Raw genomic sequence first — 26393 nt, 5'->3', positions numbered from 1 at the left:
AATATTATCTTCAAAAGAAAAATATGACGGGAGTACATTGGATTACAAAATTGTGAATACAAATCTTACACAACTCAATTCACTACACAGAAAAACCAATACAATCCGCAACAAAATTTCAAGAAAAATTATGAACTATCTATTCTATAAAGGAATCTCAATGCCGACATTATCCGCGTGAGAAATTATGAACTATCTATTCTATAAAGGAATCTCAATGACGACATTATCCGCATGAGAATCAGAATTAATATTACCCATAATATCTAACTGAGGCCCAAGTGCCTATTCTTCTGCAGGGTCAATCTCCACTGAATTTTGAGGCTTTTCGGTCGATGGGTGTTGATCAACATTAATAATTTCAACACTGCCTCTGCAAATGGGGCATATGGAGCGCTGGGAGAGCCAAACATCTGCACAGGGAACATGGAAACAATGGCTACATTTTGGTAACACAAGGCATTTATCACCATCCTTGAATTGATCAAGACAAACCAAGACTACGATGCAGTGGAGAAGACGTAGCAATCGCCATGGATTTGCCATCGGAAGCTGCCCGCGAAAAGTACACACCAGAAGACAAGACGCACACGGCGATACCCCTTTCGTTTGTCCATCTCATGGATTTCTTAATTTTCATTTTCTGATGTGGAAAATTTGTTGTGGGTATTATAATTAGGGGCTGGCCAATGAGACATTAACCTCATTAAGCGATTCATGCTTGCACTTGGATACCAGCAATCCTGTTTGAGCTGGGTGAGCAGCGGCCATTTGTTGAGATTAGGCAGGTACAGGATTGTGTTTGAAAAGACAGGAGAGCACTGATTAAGCCATGACAATTTTTGGGTGTTTGGGCTTGCTACGGCTCATGCTACTCATTCTCCAACTCATATGCCTCAGTTCGTCCGAGACCATTTCTCCAGGAAACGATGTACAGTGTCTTCAGACTACTTACAAGGAATTGAAGGACCCTCAAGGGAACCTCCGCACCTGGAACTTCCGGAACACTAACAATGGGTTTATTTGCAATTTTCTGGGAATTACTTGTTGGCATGATGATGATAACAAAGTGAAGTCAATTTCGCTTCAAGAGTTGGGGCTTCAAGGTGAGTTTCCATCTGGAGTACAGAACTGCAAGAGTATGATGAGCTTGGATCTCTCTCAAAACAGTCTTACGGGTACCATTCCCAAGGAGCTCTGCCAATGGCTTCCTTTTTTGGTAACCATTGATCTCTCCCAGAACAAGTTTATGGAACCTATTCCTGCTGAGGTTCATAATTGCACATACCTCAATATCCTCCGCCTGAATGGAAATCAACTTACAGGGGAAATTCCCTGGCAATTGACACGGATCGACCGTCTCAAGGACTTCAATGTAGAAAACAACAAGCTTACTGGAAATATACCTTCATTCGCTCACAACTTTTCTGCCTCTAATTTTCAGGGTAACCCTGGGCTATGTGGGCCTCCCCTTTCAAAGACGTGCACAGCACCGAACAATCCCATGGTTGTTGCAGCTTTTCTTCTATTTGGCATAGTGTTAATTGTCTGGATTTTACTTGGTCTTCATTGGATGATTTCTGAAGCAAAAAGCAGAAGATCTGTCAAAATCCCACCGCCAAGTACCAATGAGCCCAACGATTGGCAGAAATATGTCCGAGCTCGGAGATCTGTTAAAGTTTGCTCGTTCGAGATGCCCATCAGGAAGATGAGATTGGCTGATCTTGTGGCGGTCACTGGCAACTTTAGCGAAGACAATATCGTTTTGCAGGGAAGGAAAGGTATAATCTACAAAGGCAAACTGCCAAATCAATCTTTGCTGGCAGTAAAAAGACTTCGGCCATGTTCAGCACGGACTGAAAAAGATTTCAAGTGCGAGATGAACGCATTGGCCCACATGGGTGTTGATCAACATTAATAATTTCAACACTGCCTCTGCAAATGGGGCATATGGAGCGCTGGGAGAGCCAAACATCTGCACAGGGAACATGGAAACAATGGCTACATTTGGTAACACAAGGCATTTATCAGCATCCTTGAATTGATCAAGACAAACCATGCATTCAAGATCGATGTTGATGCAAATATTTTCGACATCATTCTTCTTATCATTGCTGCTCTATTCGGCGTTGGTGGTGCAAAAGGAAATAGGCAATTTCTGGAAATCAGACTCAGAAAGACCAGATCTTAGGGTGAATGGCGAGGTAACACAAGGCATTTATCACCATCCTTGAATTGATCAAGACAAACCATGCATTCAAGATCGATGTTGATGCAAATATTTTCGACATCATTCTTCTTATCATTGCTGCTCTGTTCGGCGTTGGTGGTGCAAAAGGAAATAGGCAATTTCTGGAAATCAGACTCAGAAAGACCAGATCTTAGGGTGAACGGCGAGGGCGAAAATTCATGAACCGTTTCAGTTTCATGAACCGTTTTAATTTTTGATCAACGATCAAGTTTTGTTTGATCGTCTAACACCACAAATCTACGGTGAATAATAGGACACGGCGACGGCTAGGGTAATTCCAAGGAAAATTTTAAGGATGGAAAATTTTCTTGAAGTTTAAAACATTGGCGAATCTCACTAATCCCTAATATGCAAATTATAAATGTTTATTGATATATTTGTAAAATTAATCAAATTTATAATTATTTTATATATAGTCTCTCTATAATGTTGGCGATTTTTAAGGTAAAATAATTTTATATTCTAAAATTTGGGCGAATCGTCTTTTATAAAATTGGAAATTGGCGAATCTTTTTTTTGGAAAAATCATGGAAAATTAGCCCACTGGGCAAACATTAGCCCCTAAAATTTTCCATGGGTAATTCATTTCAAATGGAGACGCCTTACGGCGTAATAATGTTGGTTATCCAACACTGAAACATCAGACGTGCTACTCCATACCCACGGAAGGAAGCATCCGAGAGATAACACTCTCGTCGCACAATGTTGTTCTACCATCGATTATTTGATGCCACACTATCAGACATTCTTGTCGGACTAGACTAACAAATCTGCGCATATCCAACAAAAAATTGTCGCAATTTTTTGCGTCTAGGGCGACAGAACGAACCATGGGTTCCGTCAAATATTTGACACTTGTGGGTGTATTTATCGCCTTCAAAATGCCAGATTTTTAATGAGAATTTCAGCCAATTTTGGCATCGGATAATCGATGCCAGTCTCATCAATATCCAACAGTTAATAAAGTGTAGAATATTCAACACAATGCCAACGACGGGTTGCTCAGTGCCAATGTGGTGAATATTCAACGATAATAAGTCACATATATGACGAAAAACCATTAGATTTTGGTCCCATTTGTACTATGATTAAGAGTGGCGATAAAATCATCAACATAAAGAACAAGTATTATGAGATGGTTTCTTACTTTCTTGATATATACATTGGGGTCAAAATGACATATAAAAAGAATTGATGTCAAGAAGAAAATTATTCATTTTATCATACCAAGCCTAACAAACTTTCTTAAGACCATAGAGAGATTTCTTAAGAAAACAAATATGGTTTTGTCATTTTAAACATAACAAGAATCTTGTTCCATGTAGATCTCTTCTTGTAGATCCCCATGCAAGAAAGAAAAGTTAATATCCATCTAATGGACCTCCATTTATGTGAGGTGACAAGGGTTAAAATGAGGTGAATGGAATTCATTTTGGCTATAAGGGAAAATGTTTCATTATAGTCAATTTCTTCAACTTGATAAAATTATTTTGAAACTAATCAAACCTTATGTCTTTCAACACTTCCATCTAATGCATGCTTAATTATATACACCCATTTACATCTAACGGGTTTTCTTCCTTCCAAAAGAGGTACAAGATCCCAAGCATCATTTATAAAAATAAGGACGGATACCATTTATCCATTGTTGTGTCCCAATCTAGATGGTCAATATATTCTACAAAAAAAAATTGAATCATGAATCGACAAGATCACTAGTTTCTTCTCGTGTTATGTGGACCCATCTAGGAAGTTGTGATACTAGTGTAGGTTCGTGTTCATTGGATTCCACTAGAGGAAGGTAAGTATGTGGAGGTGAATTTTCATCCCCATTATCATCATCTAAGGAAGAAACTGAAATAGGACCACTAGTAGAAAGTTTGGTAAGGGAAGATGTTACAAACAATGCAAAAGGCTCATGGGCCGATGATGGCTTAAAGATTGAATTAGGTTCATATGATGAGAGGTTTTCATCAAACTTGAGATCTCTCTTAACAATTTCAATGGAACGAGTTTGACGAAGTCTATAACATTTTATATCTTCATAATATCCAACAAAATTGCACTTCTCACTTTTAGGCTATAATAACTTTCTTTTCACATTAGGAATGTGAGTACATGCTTTACTACCAAACACGCAAAAGTGGCTTACATTTGGTTTTGTTTTACTTGATTCTTCTTTCAATGTTATATTTTTTAAAGCGTTTATGGGAGTGTGCTTGACTATGTAGTTGAAACAATTAATGGCATTTCCCCCATAATGAAGACTCAATCCATTAGATTGGATCTTATAATTTGTCATTTCCTTTAAAGTGTATTTTTTTCTCTCAACAATATTATTTTGATGTGATCGATAGGGAATAATAAATAGCATCCAAATGGCCTATGTAGTGCAACAAGTTGTAAATTTGTTATTAACATGTTTGCCTTCATTATCTATTTTTAGCCTTTGTAGTTGATGTCAAAATTGTTTTTCTACAAGTGCCTTGTAGTAAAATAACATGTCAATAAAACCACTCATTTTTTAATAAATAAACCCAAGCGTGTCTAGAAAAGTGATCAATGAAAGTTAAGAATTACTTGCACCCAAATTATAAAGAAGCGGTAGAATGCAAACCACATAAATCTCTATGAACAAGTTGCAAAGCAGTTGAGGCATGCCAAGAGCCACATTTGTTAAAATTGTCCTAATGAAGGAGGAGGGGTCTCTTTCCTTTTTTAATATAGAGGTTGTTTGCCTCAAAGTACATGCTTACTAAAAAATTCTTTGATTTTTCATACAAAATCTTCAACACAATTGCACATAAAAATGAGAGAAATTTTAAAAAGAAAAATTTTGAAACTTAATAATTATTGGTGATAGAGATTTGATAGCTTGTTTTAAAAAATTAAGTTTTCCCTCTATTTTTTATTTGTTGAGCTCACATAAAGTGTACACCAAAGAGTATATGAAGAAAAGAAAGCAAGATTCTACTATGTTTTTTATTTTCTAAGATGACCAATTAGTAATAAATTAGTAATATAAATAGTATAGCCAAAATATTAACTTCGAAAAAAATATAAAAGACACAACCAAACTTTATAGCTATAGCTTCGACAAAAAATGTCATTCTTGGGAAGACGAAAACACTTTCAGGTGGAAGAAAAAGTATTTATAACTGAAAAAGTGCTTTGTATGCAATGGAACAACCTATTCAACCTAGAAATGCATAGAAATGGTAGAACCCAAGAATGTTTTGATGCATGTGGCAACATAGGTTGATGATCTCAATCAACAACAAAAGTGGGTCTTTATATGGGTTTTCGATACTATGTTTGAGGAAACATGATATTCCCACATACGATGAACACCTTAAGTAGCCATTGAAAAATAAATGAATCAAAGATCAATAAAATAGTGATTTTACATGTTTAAAACCCTCAAAGAAACAAACAGTTCATGGCCATAACAAATGTGGGCACTTCAGACAATATATTAATGAAAAAGAAAAAAATGTACATAAGAGTTTCTCACAATTGATCTTTTGCATATGACCCCTCCATGCTCTTTAAGTAAAGATAATGCATCAATTAGGTGTCAAGCCATGAATAAATATAGCCATTAGTATTGAGGAGAATATGAGTTATAATATCATGTTATGTCAAGCATACTATGACCATTGGATTACCATACTAATGCACACTAAAGAAACACACTTTTACTTAAAGACACATTAAATCAAGTCGACTTTAACTAAATCCTAAGTATCTAAATATCCTAACAATGTTGTTTGATTTGTTTTTAATCAATGTAATCATATTCTCTACTTAAACCCAATAACCAATTGTAGGTCATTAATAAGCATTTAGTTAATCGTTCTCTTTCTTCTCCTCTCTTACTCTTTCTAGTTTTCTCCTAAAATTAAATGACAACTCCAAATACTTTATAATATCCTTATCCTTGATATTTTTCCCCACTATCAATTGGCAACAACAAACATTCTAACCATTCTTAAATTAAACAACCCTTCTTAAATAATGTGGTATATTCTTATAACCATTACGTCATAACATGACATCAAAATTATTTGAAATCTTAATATTAAAATAAATATATTATTATATAAATTTAAAAGGTTACATTTAATAATAATAATTATTATTATTTTATATTGCAAAAACTTTAATCACAAATTATCTTTTCAAACTACTTTTACTTCTATCACAATTATTTATAAACATAAAAATAAAAAATAAATATAAATATAAACCATGAAAGAAATGTATCATTATTAATTTCAAAATAGAAAAATCAAGAGATGTCTTAAAAGTAAAACATGGCCCTCAACACATATGTGACATAAACAACCAATTGAAATTGACCTAGTGAAACAAGCTAGGTGATAGGGTGAACCAATTGAGGTCAACACATATGTGACATAAACAACCAATTGAAATTGACCTAGTGAAACAAGCTAGGTGATAGGGTGAACCAATTGAGGTTAACTTACTGAAAGAAGTGAGGTTGACTTGACAAAAACAAGAACAAGATAAAATTGACCTAACTAAAGCAACAACAAATTAAATTGACCAAGTGAAAGTGCCTACCAACCTTTCTCACCAAGCTTCACCATTCTTCACTTTTTGGTTATCCATGGACTTAGGAAACATCTCAATTGGATTCGGTTTTTTAACTTATCCCTATCCCTTGAACCGTCGCAGATATTCACAAGACACTCTTGACTTCAATGTTTTACAAGTTAGTTACTTAGAGGGGCCTCACTCTAAGCCAAGTCCCTTTTCAACAAGTTGTATAGATGCTCTCTTAAACACACAAATATTACCCACCAGCTAACCTTTCCCAAATTACAAATAATGATTTTTTTATTCCACTATCTAATCCTTTCATACACCATACTCGTTTCCTTAATCATCTAAGCTTTTATAAACAAAAAGCAGAGAAAGTGTCCACTCGGCCACCCCATGGACTCCGCAGCTACTATTTTTGCATCGGATTACTGAGAAATTCAAGAAGACGTTGAAGAACGTCGCCAAAGGAACGCCAACGAGCCGATTGTGGTCAATTTGGCTTCCATCTCCCACCAAATTTAGAGGTAATTTTGGCCTAGTGCTTCTGTTCTTAAAAAAATATACATAGATATATGTATGTATGGGGTTTAAATTTAAGGGATACTTATGTTTCCATATTTTTGTTTCATCAGTAATTTTGTGTTAATGTATTGAGTTTTATTTTAATTAATAACTTTTGTAGCATTCAATATTGAAATAAAAAAATTAATAATTTTTATAGTATTTAATATTGAAATGAAAAGATAATGATGTTGTTGAAAATTTTTGGTAAATTGTGTATTTTATTTGATTATGTGTTCAAAATTTAGGGTGAATATTTTATTCTTTCTCGGAGACATGAAGCTTGACTGATAATGGGAAAAGTGCTTGACTAAGATATATACAAATAGAAGAAAGTAATGGGAAGAGTGCTTGACCAAGATATATTATTAATTAAAGATATTTATTATGGCTTGAAATAAAATGTTGAATTTTTTTGTTGATGTAAAAAAAAATTTGAATGTTTAAAAAAGTAGTTGATAAATTCATATGACTAGAAACAAATTAGAGAACTTTAATTCCTTTGCACGCATGCTCTCTAGACACCTCCACCATGTTGGGTGAACTCCTTGTGTTGAACTCCATCCTCTCTTGTTTCCCTTATCATCTTTGTCATTGTGATTGTCATTGTTACATTTCTGCTATTACTCCATTATCATTTGAAAATATCCCAAATTTCATCATTCTTATAACTTCAACAAATGTACCCCTCTTGAAGCACCCATGTCCTTCCATCATCCATTACCTCTTTCACTTCCCTTTCTTGTTACCCAATCTTGGAACTACTAAATATGTGCTTGAGGAGCCTACATGTTGATATTCCCCTTCTCCATCTTCATCTCTTACTTGTGTATTCCTTATGCATAAACTCATTCCTCGGTTCCTTAAATACTAGTTTTTCCTTAGTCCCTTAGTCTTTTTCTTCTCTCCTTTTTTTAAGAAATGCACACTTTCAATTAAGGACAATCATCTCTTGCCTTCCCCTTTTAGTAAATGAATGATGTAATATAAACACATCAAAATTTAAAATCTAAAACATTGTACATAAAAAACTTAGAGTGACTACCATATAATTTAATGAGATTTAAGGACAATCATCTTTGCCTTCCCCTTTTAGTAGACGAATGTTGTAATATAAATACATCAAAATTTAAAATGTAGAACATTGTTCATAAAAAAAAAATTGTGTGATTACCATATAATTTAATGAGATTTTTTCAACTTTTTTACTCAAATTTAATAATACAAATCAAATTCTTAATAACATTAAGATGTTTTATTGTTTAAATTAAAATTTTAAAAGCAAAATGTTTCACTAATTTAAAATTAGAATTTTCCAATTCTTAACCAAATTCACAGTAAAACAAAAAAAAAAAACCATAATTACTGAAAAATTAGAAAATTTAGCAATATGATTTGGTTTGGTGATTAATATGATATCTGTTTTTCGAAAACCATGAAATCCCTCAATTAAGGTTTGGATGTGCTTAGTTGAATGTGCTGCCAACAAAATCAACATAAACAACTCTCTAAAAGTATGCTTTCAACTAGATTCACATAATTGAATGCACAGCCAACAGAATCAACATAAACAATAGAATCAATATAAACAACTCTCTAAAAGTATGCTTTTCAACTTGATTCACTAGGAAGGCTAATTTACAGGGCAGATTTAGTTTTTTAGTTATTAGTTAATTATGTAGTTAAAAAATGATATAACTATCAGTGTTTGTGTTTGCACATAATAGCATTTTTAATTGTATTAATTTATAAATAATTATAGGACAATAGATTGCCCGGTGAAAATATAGAAGAGTTTTTTAAAATTTTAAAAATTACTGTATTTATAATATTTATGTTTCTAATTTTTTCCCTATTAAATTTTAAGTAATTTATTTTTTTCTTATAATTTCAATTCTTATTTGAATTTGAATTTTGTAGCTACCAAAAAAAATGCTGCACAATCGATTAAAAAACCTAAACTAAAAAAGGCTAAAAACTCCACTTTAATGTTGTTGTACCAAGGTACACTATGCGTGACATTCACTACTCACATTTCCAACATTTTGTTTATACCATTCACTGTAATCCAACTAAATCCACAATCACTTGCTATTCTGGTTACCACAATTACTATTTTTTTTCGGGAAAAATTCTCAATTTTCTATTAGATAAAGAAAATTACATGTTGTGAATGCCTGGCATATGCCATATGTTGGGCCGTAGCCATCAAAAAATAGTTCTTACAAAATTACCCATGCAGAGTGTACTCTAACTGTTCAAATAAAAGATATATACACACATGTTTGTGATGTACTATGAGGGAAAAATAAAAAATATACTACAAAAAATTACGCCCTGTTGGCCCTCAAGTAGATTTGATCTATGTTCGGCAGGTGATAGTACACTTTGTTGTTCTTTTATGAGCCATATTCCCCTGTGCTGGATGGTGGCCGCCTTAGAAAGTTGGTCTGCAACCTGATTATGCTCCTTGTAAATATGTTGACAATAAATATATTCAAATTGAGATTTAAATAACATGACTTCATCCCATATATTTTTGAGAGAATGCATATAACATGTAGATGATTTTTGAATCCCAAAAAATTTGAAGCCGTCTGCATTCATGAGCAAGTGCAAAATGGAAAAAATGCCAAAATGTAATAAGCTAAACAAAATTATTAGTACCACTATCCAAACCCATTTAAATGTGAACTATCACAAAAAAAAATCAAAATAGTTAATAAAATTACAAACATATACAGGGCTATGCTTACTCTCTCACTCTTTCAAGCGTTAATTTTTTTTAACTACATGGTGAATCCGTAACTGCTAGGCGGGGCTGGGGAATCTGCTTCTTGAGCATCCACCACAGCAGGGCAGTGTACTTAATGAGATTTGAACTACGGTCTCCCAAGCTTCGCCCAAAATAGACTTACCGTCAAACCACACATCACTGTACCTTTCCAACATTAATTATTCATTAAACTCAAAGCCAACAAATGAGGCCAACCATGCTAAAATCGAGGGTCATGCTGAACGTACGTGTAAGTTATGAGTTGCCCTACACTATTACACAGTTTTGGAGTTTAGTAGTAAGGAGGCTAGCCAATGTCCAGACTATCTTCAGCTTTAAAGCTCCTGAAAATGTAGGGTCCCTTCTTTCAGAATTCACCCCACGAAGAGCACAACTAAATGGACTTAAAATTAACCAGTGGGCGAAAATTCGCCATTTTCGCCTACCTTAGAAAGGTCCGGCCATATTACTACAAAATTAAATTTCATGGGATTTTCGTTTTGTGGTTCATTTGATGTTAATTAACATGACCCTGTTGTCTTTTAGAAGGATTTTTCTTTTCTTGGCTCCTTTGATGCTAATTACCATGACCCTCTCCTATCATATATCATAGGATATAAGCTGAACATAATCTACATAACCTGTGAAAGTCTTCCTCAATCTGCATGCTATGTGCCTGCCTTCATTTGTCTCAATTTTCCATTACTTTGATGATTGAAGACTATGATTATCCAGTTTGATGCTTGTGGGCCTCTTTGGAATTACTGGTAACTGATTCTTCTGGTTATATTTCTTTGAAAATAATATGGAATTACTGTTAACCTTCTCCTGTGGGTTACTTTTGTCTCATTTGACAATATGTGGGACTTAATTGTTTAAGAAGGCGGGTTTTTAAAAAAAAAATGTGATTAATCTTAGCCTAGCTGAGCTACTTTTCCTCATTTGACAATCTGTGGGACTTAATTGTTTAAAAAATGGTTTTTATTTTTTATTTTTCTTTTATGGTTAATCTTGGCCCAGCTGACCTTGAGTTCCAAACTATTTTCTTCTCATGTTTCTTAGAATTTTAAACAACATCCACATTCATGGTCTAGGCCCTCTCTTTTTGAAATACATTTGCATGTTTCTTTATCCGAGAAAATCCTAAGTATTAATCTCTACCTTGTCTAGTAGAAATATTTATGAGAGAACCTTTCTGTCCTACCACTTCTGGCCATCCTAATTGAAGGATAGAGCACTTAATTATGTTCATTTTGGAGAGAAAGCAAGTTGTCATTTTGTTGAATCAGCTCTAATTGCCAATTATGTGAGTTTCATCAGGCCATTACCTCTTTTATGTTTTTCTTTAGGAAAAACTGAATGATCATCCTAGCTCTTTTGACATTATATAGTACTGACTTATTATTATTATTATTTACCCTGTGCAGTTCCAGAGGCCAAAGTGGAAGCGAAAAACTACAGGTGATTCCATCTCAATCCCTTTCACTATTTACATATTTCCTTATCTGCCTTTGCTGGTTTTCTGGTTGCTGAGAGGTTAGAGAGTAGACATTTTGGGTGCTGATGCTCCATAAATTGGTTTTGTGGGGTTTGGCACTGAAAGTTATTATACCCTTTTGACTGGTTTGAAAGGAGTTTAGTGAATTGAGTGATATGTATTGCCTAATGTCACCGGTGCCATAGGTTTGATTCCTCCAAAACTGAATCATCAATATAGAAGAACTTAGCAAAACAATATATGAAACAAGTCAAGGTCCCCCTACCAGACCTTACAGGATACAGATTGCACAGGGCTCGCCATTGACAAGTGGTCATCCACAAGTAAGATTGGCATTTTAAATATATATATATTTTTAGCTATCGATGATGATGATTGTTTAGAACACCTACCTCAATATTTGAAATTCAACATGCCATTCAAAGTGTCTCTCGTTTCTTTCTATGATACTTTAGTAAAGTGCCTTGTGCCAAATTTACAGGTTTTGCCAAAGCCCCCACTCAAAGAGCACATTAAATAATACTTTTATACCAGTCTAGAGCAGAGTCTAGAGCAGTAGAAAGAGCCAAACTATAAATAATACTTTTATACCAGTATTGCAGCCTACTTATATTCTAAATATAAATAACACTTTTAAACAAACATCAGAGCCGGATTGAAACCATTTCTCATTTATTTTGACACTTTTAAACCAGCATTGCAGCCAGATTGAAACCATTTCTCATGTATTTTGAAGCTGCAGGTTTGCTTGTGCCAACTGAGACTTCATTGAAGTATGTGGCAATGCACCTTCTTCAACAAGATTCACTAGATTGCTGCCTTGCTAGGTAATGATCAGCTACATTGTTCCATTTCATCTTAAAAGAGTTTAATATTATATTTAAATAATATTTTATATACCCTGTTTTAAATAATAATGTTTTCTCTGTTATTGGGTTTGAAAAGACATTAATAAATTAATTAAAACTGCAAGCTTAAGAAAATGCAGGTATATCCTATTGAGGCACAGTTGGATTTAAAGGCCCGTCCTTCTGGCTTTCAAATAGACATTTCTGTTTATACAATTTTCTGTATTTTACTCTTCTTTATTATAAATAACATTAAAAAAAATCATAAAATTTTGAAAAAAAAACTACATGCATATTTTATTGAGGTACAGTTTGAAACTTTGATTTTACAGGCCTGTTTTTTGGCCTTCAAATAAACATTGCTGTTTATACTATGCTCTGTATTTTATTCTCCTTTAGTATAAGTAATTTTTTTTAATCATAAAACTTTAACAAAACCAGGAATTAATTTCTGAAGCATTGCTCAAATGTGTGATGACATGGTAATTCTAAAGGTCAATGTAGCAAATGATGAAAAAACCACCTCTGGAGATTCTTCTCGGAGAAATTACTCTTTCTTTTCCTGAATGACATTAATTAGAAGTTAGCAGAAGGTTATCAACCTCTCCTCTGTTTTGAACATGTAACTATGATGCACAAAGTCCAATATGAAAAGCCCTTCCTTTTTTAATTTATTGGATTTACCATGGACATGTCAAAGCATTTTTGACAACACAGATGTGTGAATATGTTGTCTGTTTGGAGAATGCCTGGGAAATTCAACACTTAAAAATATTTATTTAGTATTCACAACATTTGGATATGGTTTTGGTATTTTATGAAATAAGTTTTTTTTTAATAAAAGAAATAAAATTTTGGATTTCCCATTAAAAATAAGTAATATTCTTAAAAATCAGCAAATTTAAAAGTTTTAGTTTTAAAAAATGGAAATATTTTATTTTATTTTTTTTTAATTTTATAAATATTACGATTAAAGGTTTTTTAGGTAAGTTATATAGTATTATTGGGGAAATTGAGGTTAATATATAGTTTGGAAAATTATAAGGAATAAAAAATCACTTTTAGGAGTTATAATTCAAATATGGACTATTTTGTTACATTGCAAAAGAGTTAATAAAATTAATATTCTATGTTGTTTAGTTGATTTCAGAAAAGCTTTTGACATGGTGCTCACTACTAAATTTTAAAATAGGTTAGAGGAGCAGAAAGTTCATTTCCAGCTCATTTCCAGCTGAGAGTTGTTTCACCAAAGTTGTACAATAACTCTATCACCAGATTTAGGAACATTGAGGACTATTATGAAGAAATGAATTGTAATATATAATAATTAAGCAAAGGTTATCCCCTGTCCCCTACCTTTTTTGACATATTTATTAAAGTTGTACAATAACTCTATCACCAGATTTCGGAACATTGAGGACTATTCTGAAGAAATTAATTGTAATATATAATAATTAAGCAAAGGTTATCCCCTATCCCCTACTTTTTTTGACATATTTATTAACAAATTAAAGAGTTACTTGGAAGAAGCAAGTCATGTTAGCCATGTTAGCAAGTCATGTCAAGTCATGTCACCTTACACTAATGATGTTGTTCTTAGTGTGAGGTATCCCAATGATCCCAATAAACAACTAACTCTCAAGGATTTTTGCTATAGTACACGTATGACTTTTAAAATTGACAAAACAAAGGTAATGAAAACATAAATCCAAAAAGATCTCCTACTATCATTTCAGAGATGACAACACCACCTTGGAGGAAGTGATTTTATACAAATATCTCAGAATTTATCTTTATTACAAAGTCAATTGGAACTACAATATTGAGAAAAGGATAAATGGAGGGTGGAAAGCTTATTATCGGTTTGAAAACAATTGTAAATATGGATATATTGGGCTATACAATAAGAAGAAACTCCTCTTTGAGATCCTCATTACTCTTGTTATTTTTGGTTGTGAAGTTTGGAGCTACACTCCAGAGAATTGTGGAGAAAGAGAAAATCCAAATGTATTTTATAACTTATAATCTTAACATCAAAGGCAATATGACCTATCCTATTTTTTAGCATAGAAAAAGTTTTTTATCCACAACTATAATTAGATAATTAAAAAATATAATTTAAATAAAAATTATAATAATGAATTTTTTTAAATATTATTTTATTTAAATGAAACATAATATAAAGTAAAATATTTAAATAAAATATAATAAAAATAAAATATTTAAATAAAATATAAAATAAAATAAAATATTTAATATTTGGTTTTACTGGCATAAAAAAATATTTAACATATAATTCAAATAAACACAAATAAAAATAATTAATTAAATATATTAAGTATATGTACCACTCAAACACATTACTAATGTTTTTATTTAACATATAATTCAAATAAACATAAAGAAAAATAATTAATTAAATATATTAATTATATGTACCACTCAAACACATTACTAATGTTTTTATTTAACATATAATTCAAATAATAAACATAAAGAAAAATAATTAATTAAATATATTAATTATATGTACCACTCAAACACATTACTAACATTACTAATGTTTTTATTTAACATATAATTCAAATAAACATAAAGAAAAATAATTAATTAAATATATTAATTATATGTACCACTCAAACACATTACTAATGTTTTTATTTAACATATAATTCAAATAAACATAAAGAAAAATAATTAATTAAATATATTAATTATATGTATCACTCAAACACATTACTAATATTTATAATTAGATTAACTAAATATATTAATTATATCTACAACTCAAACACATTACTAATGTTTATAATTAGAAACAACTCAATAAATTGGTAGGAAAACCCATTACTAGAGCATTGTAATATTTATAAAAAAAAAGCTGGACCGCAACCAGGCAGAATAGTAATCAGAAAATAGTAGAGGTCTAACCTGCTACTTTCGACATCTATACTTATAAAGAAAGAGTCCTATGACTATCTTAACTTTGATTAAGCCCTCTTTGGATTTACTAGTTTATTGAGTTAAAATTGATCTTTATATTTATAATACATGTTTATTTTTATGGTCATTGGAGTGTTTTGACCCCTAACAAAATCTAATCTCATGTGGGTTACCGAATGTCCCTTATTTATCACAGAATTCTCTTTGAAAAGTTGACTTAGTCAAATTTTGTGCCCTCTTTGAAGAGTTTACTTGGTCAAACTTCCTTAACGTTATTATTTATGCCATTTATGCCTTTAGTCAACTCATGTATGAAAGAATTCTTTTTGAGGAGTTTATTTAGTCAAACCTTCCTCAGGTTTTACTTAGTCAAACTTCCCTAAGTTATTTATATGTGCCCTTAGTCTATTCATGTAGATCACGGAATGTCCCTTATCCAACAAAGAATTATCTTTGAGTTTATTTAGTAAAACTTCCCTAAGGTTTTACTTAATCATACTTCTTTTAAAATTATTTATTTGTATTCTAGTAGACTCATGTAAGTCACCCCAGGTCCTTTATCTATTATATATATATATATATATATATATATATATATTTATATGTATATGTATATGTATATGTATATGTATATGTATATGTGAGGAGTTTACATTGTCAAACTTCCCAAAAGTTATTTATGTGTGTTCTTAGTCGAGAGTTTATGGTTTACAGCAGGTTCATGGTAAATAATTCACTAATATTTATGATGGTTAGATTTGCTTTTTAGGTTCCACTTATAGTTGAACTAAGTATTTTGGTTATCAAAATCTAAATATTGGTAACTATAATGAAAATACTTTTTTCATAACAAGTGTTTTGCGCAATATATAAACTGAAAATCATTATATACCAGCATAAATCCATTTCTAATATGAGGTGAGCCGAGAGGGATCTAACATGAACGAGAGGAATCTAACCTGAATGAGAGAGATCCAATTTCTTCACGTGTAAATTTTTTTATGAGTCGATATTATTTAAATATTTTGCATAGTTATTTAATTTATTTTTTTAGATTTTTCATAATTTTTTATTTTGGCCAACATAAGAAAAATTTCAATTCAATTTTAATGACGAAAAACAACATTACGCATCATACTGAGTTGTAGAATGAGCCTCTTAACTCAATAACTTATATAAATATATTTACAAATGCCCCACAAAATCAAATGGCCTAGTGTAAAAACTATAATATTCGCAACATAAAAGAACAAATACATATTAAATAAATTATGTAAATATAAAATGCATATATTTGCTCTCGATGGTCCATGGTTATTCATCATGCACAAATATCAAACCATATATATATTTGTGCACATACTTTTAGTGGGCTCGCATTAACATACTACTTTTAATACAACAAATAAATAAATAATCTTTAAGTGTGATTTTTTAGGAATTTTTCTAATTTATTTTCAAATTCAATTCCATTTAAAATCTAACAAAAATTCATTAAAATTACAAATTTAAATAAATTTTCATACATCTAAATACCACAAAAATCAAAATTTAACCACAAATTTTTGATACATAATATATCGGCTTCCATATTTACCTTACACACTTATTTATACATTACATATGCGCGTAATACCTTATACGCCTATTTCATTAAATAATTATATTTATATATATATAAAGAAAAAGGTACATCCACTATATGTATATCAAAACTACGCGCAATGGGTAGGCCCAGGCGAATACGCGGAATGTATTTGTTAAAGCCGTGTAAAATATGCGTTATATATATATATATATTTATATATTTATATGTTAAGCACGTGTAATATAGCAGTTTTTGGAATATTATTAAATTTAGAGGTTCATTTTATAGTATAGTGTAAAGGCCATGTGTAAGTATGTTTGCTCGTTTTAAAATAAAAGTAAAATATTTTTTAAGTAAAAAAATAATGTTCACTATAATAAAATAAAAAATATACTATTTATATTTAATTAATTGTCCATATAACCTATTTTATTTAAATAATAAGTTAATTTCTAAAAAATTCTAATATTATTTCTTTGTATGCAATTTAATTTCTTAAAAGTCTTGCTTAACATAGTATATATAAAAAAAACAAATCTAGAAAATTAACCAAAGGTATAAAATTCAAAGTTCTAAATATTAGATAAATCAAATTATCTATTTTATTTATATAAATATTAAATATATTAACTAATTAATTATAAAACTAAAGTACAGCATAAATTCTTTTGTGTGCATAAATTTCCTACCTTGCCAAGCATGTTGTAAATATTTTAAACGCGTTATATTCAACCTAAAGAACACTTGTCATGTGAAAGAGTATATATGGTTGGAAACAACCCAACACACCACCCATGTTTATAGTTGGAAACAACTACCCAGGTTTATAGTCGGAAACAACTTAATAAATGGGGAGGAAAACTCATTATTGAAAGAGTATAGTAATATTAATTTAAAAATTTTGTTACAATGCAATGGGCAAAATAGTAATCACAAAATAATAGATATATAACTTATTATTTTTATTGGCATTTATACTTATAATTGAATAGTTATTATTTTTATTGGCATTTATACTTATAATTGAATAGTTATGTGACAATGTCAACTTTGATAAAGCAGTGTTTAGATTACTAGTTTATCGGTCAAAATTGATCCTTACATTTATAATACATCATTTATGACCATGTTTATGGCCATGAATTTCTTGATTGGGGTGTTTTGACACCTAATGAAACATCATGTTTGTCACTAAATGCCTCTTATTCATTAGAAAATTGTCTTATAAGGAGTTTGCTTAGTCAAACTTCCCTTAAGTTATTTAAGTGTGTGCCTTTAGTTGAGAATTTGTGGTTTATAAGATGTTTGTGGTTAATAGTTCACTCATATCTATAATAGATAGACTAGTTTTCTTTAGTTTTACTTGTAGTTGGGCGAGTCCCTCTATTTTAATTGGTCAGAACCTATGTATTGGTTATTATAGTGAAAATATCTCTTCCATATCAAGTGTAATGACTAGCTATGTCACTCCCCTACTTATTATTAAGGGTCTTCAATCTCTCTTGTTTAGGCATTCAATTAATTCTTCGATTCGCATCCCTGTGATTGCAAGATCCTTCCACCTTCCATGTTCTTAGGCTTGCTTAGATCTATTGGCTTTATTAACCCTCCAATTGAATCCCATGCAATAGTAAGATCCTTCCACATTTCGTGTTCTTAGGCTTTCTTAGATCTATTGGATCCATTAACCCTCCACTCATTTAATGCTACTACAATTGTTGTGTACTTTTTCTCTCGGCTTAGATCTCCCTTTATTGGTTGGATGATTTGTCTTGTGGTAGTTTGGATTCTATCCCTAGTTTCCCTATCATTCAACCTTCCTTCCCTTCTCAAATAAAGTTTAAGCGTAGACTTATTAGTGTGCAAGTAAACCTCCTCCAATAAAGGAAAACTTTGGTTAATCATGTGTGCATGTCTTTTCTATATCTTTAGTTCTCTGAGATTTGTGTGTTTCCCTTTGATTGAATTATTTGTTTTCATATTATTGCTTATTCATAAGGGTGGAAGATCGACATCAAAGGTATGTAGATTATAATTCTAACCCCTTTTTAACTATCTATTATTTATTTCTCTATATGTCAGTTTTGGTTAAATATATTTGGTTTTGCCTAAACACCAAAGCAATTAGGTTAATTAACTTGATGTTTATTGTTGCATTGTTAACATTGAGTTGAACGGTTAGTTATGTTATATTTGTTTTCACATTCTTTTCATTTTTAGCTTCTTGTCAATAGATTAATTAAATCATGCAAAGTAATAGAAATCAATTCTTCTCATTTATTTTATGCTTTTTTTTTCTAATTGATTGGTTATAATTAATAAATGTAATCAAACTTTCTATTTATACCTAATAAATAGTTATAGGTTATTAATAAATATTGAGTTAATCCTCCTCCTTCTCTTTTTAGTTTTCTCCCAAGATTAGATGGTGTAATATTCTGTTTTTACACAAAATTGGACTCTTTCTATCAAAGTTATAAGCACAAGGCAAGAATATATGTAAGTAACCATTGAGTAAAAAAAGAGAAGATCTTCTTTTTTTGAGTGGGGCAATGGAAGAGAGTTCCTTTCTATCAAAAGCTGAATGAGATGACTATAAAGCTTTGTGGTATGTAAATTGATAGAGGATTACAGTAGATGGGTTGGACTAAGAGAGATAGAAGCATGCAGCTTAGTTCCTTTACCATGGTGGCCTCATAATGTGGCTTGGAGGTGGTATCTAAGTTGGATTTCTATGACTAGGTGGAATTTATTGGATCAACTGTTGTTGAAAAATATAGGTCTCATTTCATTATCTATGAATATGCAAAATTATGTATTATGCATGCTATATTTGAGTAATTTTAATTCTATTCATGGGTTATTTAACTGTCATGAAATTCAGATAATCCACATTAGTTATTGTGCATGCATTTGTTATTGTTTTGTTTCTTCTATAGAGGCTCTATTTAATTGTTATTATGAAGAAATTGAGACAAAACTTGAGATTTATGTTCATGACTATTCATCCCATGGTTAGGAGTGATGGTTAAGGGTGCTATAGATGGCAACTCCAAATCATTCTAAAGATCCTTAGCTTAGATAATCCTTCTTAGGTAATGTGGTACTTCACTCCAACTATTACATTACAATGTCTATATGACATATGACATGACATCAAAATTATTAATAATCTTAATACTAAAAGAAAAAATTTTATACTATCACTTAATTTGTCAACTTCAAGCTTAAGCCAATATTTAAGTTGGAAAAATTTGTAATGTTAAAGATATGTTATAATAGTAATAAATTATATTAATATGATTTTAAAATTAAATATATAAAAAATTATTTTTTTAGATTATAAAAATGTACCAACTTTATTCCTTTTATATATATATATATAATTTCTTAATTATATTGATCTTATTCAAACTATTTTATTATTATTTTTATTAATATAAATTTATTTAACCTACATATACTCAAAATACTCTCACTTTTATCTAATATTTATCATTACTATTTTTAGCCCTATCATAATAAAATCAAAATACAAATCCTTACCTCATACATCTATGAAATTCTATTCTAGAAACTTCAAGTAACCCATTAAAATTGACTTTGTGAAAGAAGTGAAGTGGAGATGACATTATGAACCAATTGAGGTTGACTTAGTGAAAGAAGTGAGGTTGACCTAGTGAACAAACTGAGGATGACATATTGATGTTCACCAAACTTGGCCATGGTTCACTTTTAGGATCTACCTTATCTCACAAACCATTTGAAGTTTTCACAGGCCCGCCATGGCTGAATGTCTAAGATGTCAAAACTTAATCCCGTAGTGGGAGGAGATTAAATTTCTTTTTAACCATAGGCCTCACTCTAAGCGAAGGTCCTTTTCAGTAGGATGCATAGAAGGTCCGTTAAACACACAAATATTTTCGACCAACTAATCTTTCCCGAAACACAAGAAATGATTTTGCTTAATCCACCCTCTAATCTCTACCTAAACATTCGGTTAATCATCTCTGTTTCCCAATAAAAAGCAGGGACTGTCTGTCCACTCCGCCACCCCAGAGTTCATGTTTTTGTGTCCAATGGCTGCGAAATTCAATTAGCCGTTGAAGATCCCTCCGCCATTATCGTCGCTACTATGATTTTCTGCTGCTTAAACACCAACGGATCGATTCTGGTCTAGTTGGGCTTCTTCCTCTAGCCAAATCTTGCGGAAGTTTGGCAGAATTACTCCCAGTTCTCGTCCAATTCGGCGCAAATTTGAATCCGGAGACGTTCGGGACGATATTTTTGGTAAGAAAAAACAGCCCAATTTATTTCCTCATCCTTCGGGATTTCTTAATAGAAAAATCACTCAAAACCCATTTGCCTGCTATAAATATAACAGTACCCAATTTATTTCCTCATCCTTCCGGATTTCTTAATAGAAAAATCACTCAAAACCCAATTGTTTATCAATTCCATGCTGTAAGTAAAAAGAACTCAATTCTTGACTTCGTGTTGAAAGTAGAGTGTAGAAAAAGAGGAACCCAATTGGTAAATTCGAAGCTCTGGATTTAGTAGATTTGAATTAACAAAACTCAATTGCTGAATTCAAGCTGTTATGAATATGTCGTTGGCAGAGACCCACAGAGCCTGTGATCCCAGCCTTGAAGGGCTGCAGCAGAAAGGTAGAGTTAAGCAATTGGTGAATGTTTTTGAGAACATGAGGCTGCTCCCGGAGACCCAGAAGACTGAACTCAAAGGTGCCCGCAAGTTATTGAATAAGAAAGACAGTACTGAAAGTGGCAGATTCGGATGGGAGAATCTGAAGTCTAATGGCTCTGTTGAGAGAAGGGCTATTTCTAGAAAGGATCAACCATTGGCTGAGAGACAGCCCAACAATTTTCTTGACAAAAATTGTGGTGGTTTTGATCACCACTGCAACATGGTCAAGCATGAGGATGGTGGTTCTAGTGATCTCAGTGACACCCAGAGCCTCCACTCTGTCATGCCAAGTGAAAGCAGGTAAGAAAGACTGGTTTTTGAAAGTTTTGTTGTTTTTTAATGGCTCCAGTCGTTTGGTTTTGAAAGCAGGATAACTTCTGTGGCTTTCAATAGAAAGGTGGTGAGCAGGATTGTTACAGGGCAGTTGAATTTATCTGGATTGAAGACTTCAAGAATATTTCGCTAAAATATTTCGAAAAGAAACACAATGCAAAATAATAAAATATTTTGTATGAGTAGAGATTTCCTGTACTTGTTTGGTTTTGAAAATATAACAACTTCAATTGCTTTCAGTAGACAAGATGGTGAGAGTGACTGCTACAGGACAATTCAATTTATTTTGATTATAAAATATTTTGTATGAGTACAGATTTTTTATAATGATGTAGATTGTTAAGATGGATCCTTACACACGTTTTGCAGTTATGATTCTTGAAGATTTTCGTTGGACGTTCTTTAGATTTCCCTATGCTATTTCGATTTTCTTCTTTCATCCTTACTTTTCCAATACTTAGATGATTGGAGACAGGAAAATAGTTTGATGCATGTGGGCCTTTTGAAAAATACTGGTGGAAATAGTTCGATGCATGTGGGCCTTTTGAAAAATACTGGTGAAAATAGTTCGATGCATGTGGGCCTTTTGAAAATTACTGGTAAAAATAGTTCGATGCATGTGGGCCTTTTGAAAATTACTGGTAAAAGTAGTTTGATGCATGTCGGGCTTTTGAAAATTACTGGTAAAAACAGTTTGATGCATGGGGTTATTTGAAAATTATTGGAAATAATTCTTTGGGTTGTTTTTTAAAGTATTTTGGGATTGCTGAACTTAATTTGATAATAAATTTTGGAATATTTTGGATAGGAGTTTGGTTGTGTTTCTGTCTTTTGTATTTCTGGAATATTCTAAAATCTGGAATCAAGATAAAGATGACAGTGTATGGGATTATTGTTATCATTTTGCTGTGCATCAATTTTTCTCATGTGAAGTTATGCCCCACAACATTGTTTTTTAGAATTAGGTTTGTGTTTTCATCGTTCTTTTTTTGGTTAATTTTTACCCAGCTGACAGTCACTTTCAATGAATTTCTTCTCAGCTTTCTCAAAGTTTTAAAAAGCATCTCCTTTGATGGTTTAACCCTTCTCTTTCTAAATTCATTTGCATGTTGCTCTGTCTGAGAGAATCCTAACTTCTGATCTCTACCTTGTTGACAAGAGATGCCAATCTATTTTCTCATGAAAGAACCCTTCTGTCCTGCAACTTCTAGCCAAATCCTAATTGAAGGATAGTTAAGATTCACGTTCATTAACTTTTGAAGAGAAACCAGAGTCGTCGTTGTGTCATTTTAAGAATCACTTCTAATGGCCAATTTTGTGTTTTATTTATCAGGCAATTTCTTCTTTTGTTTCATTCTTTAGGCATTTTTTAAGAAGCATTTCTAATGGTCAATTTTGTGTTTTTTTATCGGGCACGCACTTCTTTTCTGTTATTTTTTAGACAAATCCGGATAATCTGTTTTAAGTCCTTTTGAAATGTGGTACTGAATTGTTATTTTCTTTTTCCTGTGCAGTTCTCAAAGCCGAAGAGGAAGTGAAAAAGTATGGATGAATCCATTCCATTTCTCTTTTACTAGACATATTTCTCTATCTGCCTTTGTTTGTTTCCTCATTTCTGTGAGGTTACAGAGTAGTCTAGAGTTTTTGGATGCTTGTGCACAATAAATTGTTTTTGGAAGGAACTGATTTTCTTATATCATTTAGATTGGTTTAAAAGGATTTCTATGAATTTTGACTGATGTGCATTTGCCACTTTCACCTGTCTCAGAGTTTTGATTCGACAGAAAGAGGATCATCAATATGGAAGAACTGGACAGAACAACAAAAGAAGCAAGTCAGGGTCACCCCTACAAGACCTTTCAGACTACTAACAGAGGTAAACATGCAATTCTACTATTTATTTCTCCTTGCACTTCAATCCCATCCATGTAATGCATTTATAGCTTGTTAAACTGTACATATATATGTAATATATTTATAACACAATATCTTCTTGTCAATCTCCTGCATTTGATAGTTGCTTTAGCTCCATTTGATTATTACAGTAATTACTGATACAGTTACTCCAATAGCTCATACCTGTAAAACATTTTACCACAAAACAAATGCCTATACATGGCTTTAAAAACATAATCTGTCCTTTACAGCAAAGAGGCCAAATGAAAGAACAACAATTCATGAAAAAGATACAACAGAAAAAGGATGAGGACGAAAAGTGCAGAATACGGATTGCACAAGGCTTGCCATTGACAACTGATAAGCCACAAGTAAGTTTTGCATCTAAAGCAATCATTTTGTGTTATCAATGATGGTACTAGTCTCGACTTCCTGTCTTCATATTTAAGTTCAAGATGCCATTCAAAGTGTCTCTTGGTACATCATTTATCATATTCTAAAGTGGTTTTTGCCAAATTTACAGGTTTTGCCAAAGCCCCCAGTCAAAGAGCACACTAAACCATTGAATGTAAAGCTTTGCACTGAATCTAGAGCAGTTGAAAGAGCCAAATTTGATCACCTAGTATGCCTGGATCCTAGACCTAATTGATTTTTATGCATTTCTATTCAGTGTCAAAAGTTCATTAAAATAACACTTGTTCCAATTCCTAACATTTTTTGTGATACCTCAAATAGATGGAAGAAAAATTCTACTATATGCAGCAACAGAGGTTAGAAGAAGAACGACTCCAGAAGGTATAATTTATCTTGCAGGTTTTGTTTTTTGTCTTTTAATTTGCAGAAGACATCTCCCAAGTGACAGTAAGAATCTTGGGTGGAGTGTCTACCCAAAATGTTGGTCATTTCAATGAAGATACACAATTATTTTAGAAAAAAAAACAGATTGCCAACATGAAGTTAACTTTGACTGTTAGACTTTGCTACCTCAAATTTCAAAACTATCATAAAAAACTATTTTGATATATTTTTATTCAATTTGTTACAAACTAACTTAAACATCAACGGCAGCTTGCAGAACTAGAAGAAATTAAGAGATTGAGAAAACGGATGATTCCATATGCTCAACTCATGCCCTTTTTTGATCATCCATTCATACCTAATAAGTATGTTTGTCTTTCTCTTCCCCATTTTTTCTATAGTTCTACATTATGTTTGTACAAACAAAACATACAGTTAATTTACAGTATTAAAATCAAAATTGTGGCAGGTCTTCAAAGTCTCTAACAATCCCCAGGGAGCCTAAATTCCACAACTATCACCTTTCAAAATGTTGCAATCCAGTTTAGTCAGTGTGTGTCTCTTTCTTCCTCAGAGGCTAGCTGAAAAGAGATTCTAAGGTGAAAGACCATTGGGAGTAAAAGCCCAGAGTGTGGAATATTTCTCCCTGCACTATGCCCTTTTAGACTCTCTTTCAGGATATCTGCCTTCTCTGGAACAGCTGTCACGGATGGGTACACAAATGATGCTTACTGTCATTGTAGACAGATAATTGAGACCATCAGAAAATTATTTTGGAGCTGCAGGTTTGGTTATGCCAAAGGAGACATCATTAGGAGTATGTGGAGATATATCTCCTTCAGTAAGATTCACTAGACAGAAGTTTTGCTTGGTGATGATGGTTCCATTCACCCACTCCAATTCAGAGGGGTTTGGCAATTATTTGAGTAAATAATCTGTATGTATTGTGGAGACTTAGTTGTTCGGCTGTTTCTAGTAACAGTGTTTTCTCTCTTGTTTGTTTTAAAGTGAAGCGGATGTGCGAGTTAAAGCTGCAGGTTAGGGTAAGAGGCACTAATTTTCTGAAAGATATGCCTGGAAATTCTATTGACAGTTTGAAGGCCTTCCTTTTTAGCCTTCAAATGGGCTTGTATGTTTGTATATTATTCTCTGTTTTACTGTGTTAATATAAGCATTTAAAAAAACAAAAAAACTGAGCCATAGTTACTGAACCAGAATTATTGAGAGCAGACTCCAGAAAATATTGACAGAATAAGGAATCAATTTCTTAAGCATTTCACAAATCCATGATGGCATGGCAAATCTAGCGAGAGAGGGATTGGCCAAGTTCACTTTAGAGGGGTTTGGTAATGCATCCGAGTAATATCTGTCTGTGATGTGGAAGCTTAGTTGTGCCTTCATTTTCAGTAATAACGTTTTCTGTTTTGCATGTTTAAAAGAGAGGCTGATGTATGAGTTTAAGATACAAGTTAGGGTAAGAAGTACTCTTCTTCTGAAAGATTTGCTTGGAAATTCCATGGTTTCACAATCTGATTTGAAGGCTTTCCTTTTAGCCTGCAAGATGGGCATGCATGTTTGTACTCTGTTATGGGAAAAAAAGATTGTTGTAGTTATCAATAATAACTTTC

At 32.1% G+C, this 26393-nt stretch overlaps 1 protein-coding gene and 1 pseudogene across 2 annotated transcripts; both read left to right on the top strand.

Moving 5' to 3' along the window:
* The first annotated feature begins 832 nt into the window (after window positions 1–832).
* Window positions 833–1918, top strand: LOC149160188 (putative inactive receptor kinase At1g27190 pseudogene; annotated as a pseudogene).
* A 5278-nt stretch (window positions 1919–7196) lies between these two features.
* On the top strand, window positions 7197–25956 carry LOC149160187 (microtubule-destabilizing protein 60-like). Of its 2 annotated transcripts, XM_089433661.1 has the most exons (11): window positions 7197–7344; window positions 11585–11618; window positions 12398–12482; window positions 21654–22038; window positions 23586–23613; window positions 23840–23947; window positions 24219–24338; window positions 24491–24589; window positions 24703–24762; window positions 25036–25130; window positions 25235–25956. In XM_089433661.1, exons 4-11 carry the CDS (start codon window positions 21737–21739, stop codon window positions 25311–25313), a joined length of 891 nt encoding a protein of 296 aa, XP_089289787.1. In that variant the 5' UTR covers window positions 7197–7344; window positions 11585–11618; window positions 12398–12482; window positions 21654–21736; the 3' UTR covers window positions 25314–25956. The 2 variants fall into 2 exon arrangements, with proteins under 2 accessions (XP_089289787.1, XP_089289786.1); XM_089433660.1 differs by lacking the exons at window positions 7197–7344; window positions 11585–11618; window positions 12398–12482 and adding an exon at window positions 21073–21324.
* The last annotated feature ends 437 nt before the right edge of the window (window positions 25957–26393 follow it).

The sequence above is a fragment of the Pinus tabuliformis genome, chromosome 5_2, assembly GCF_031772625.1.
Source record: "Pinus tabuliformis cultivar Carrire ecotype Pingquan chromosome 5_2, CPIR1, whole genome shotgun sequence".
NCBI classification, from domain to species: domain Eukaryota; kingdom Viridiplantae; phylum Streptophyta; class Pinopsida; order Pinales; family Pinaceae; genus Pinus; species Pinus tabuliformis.
The sequence above is the reverse complement of the archived record's forward strand: the minus strand, read 5'-3'. Positions and strand labels throughout refer to the sequence as shown.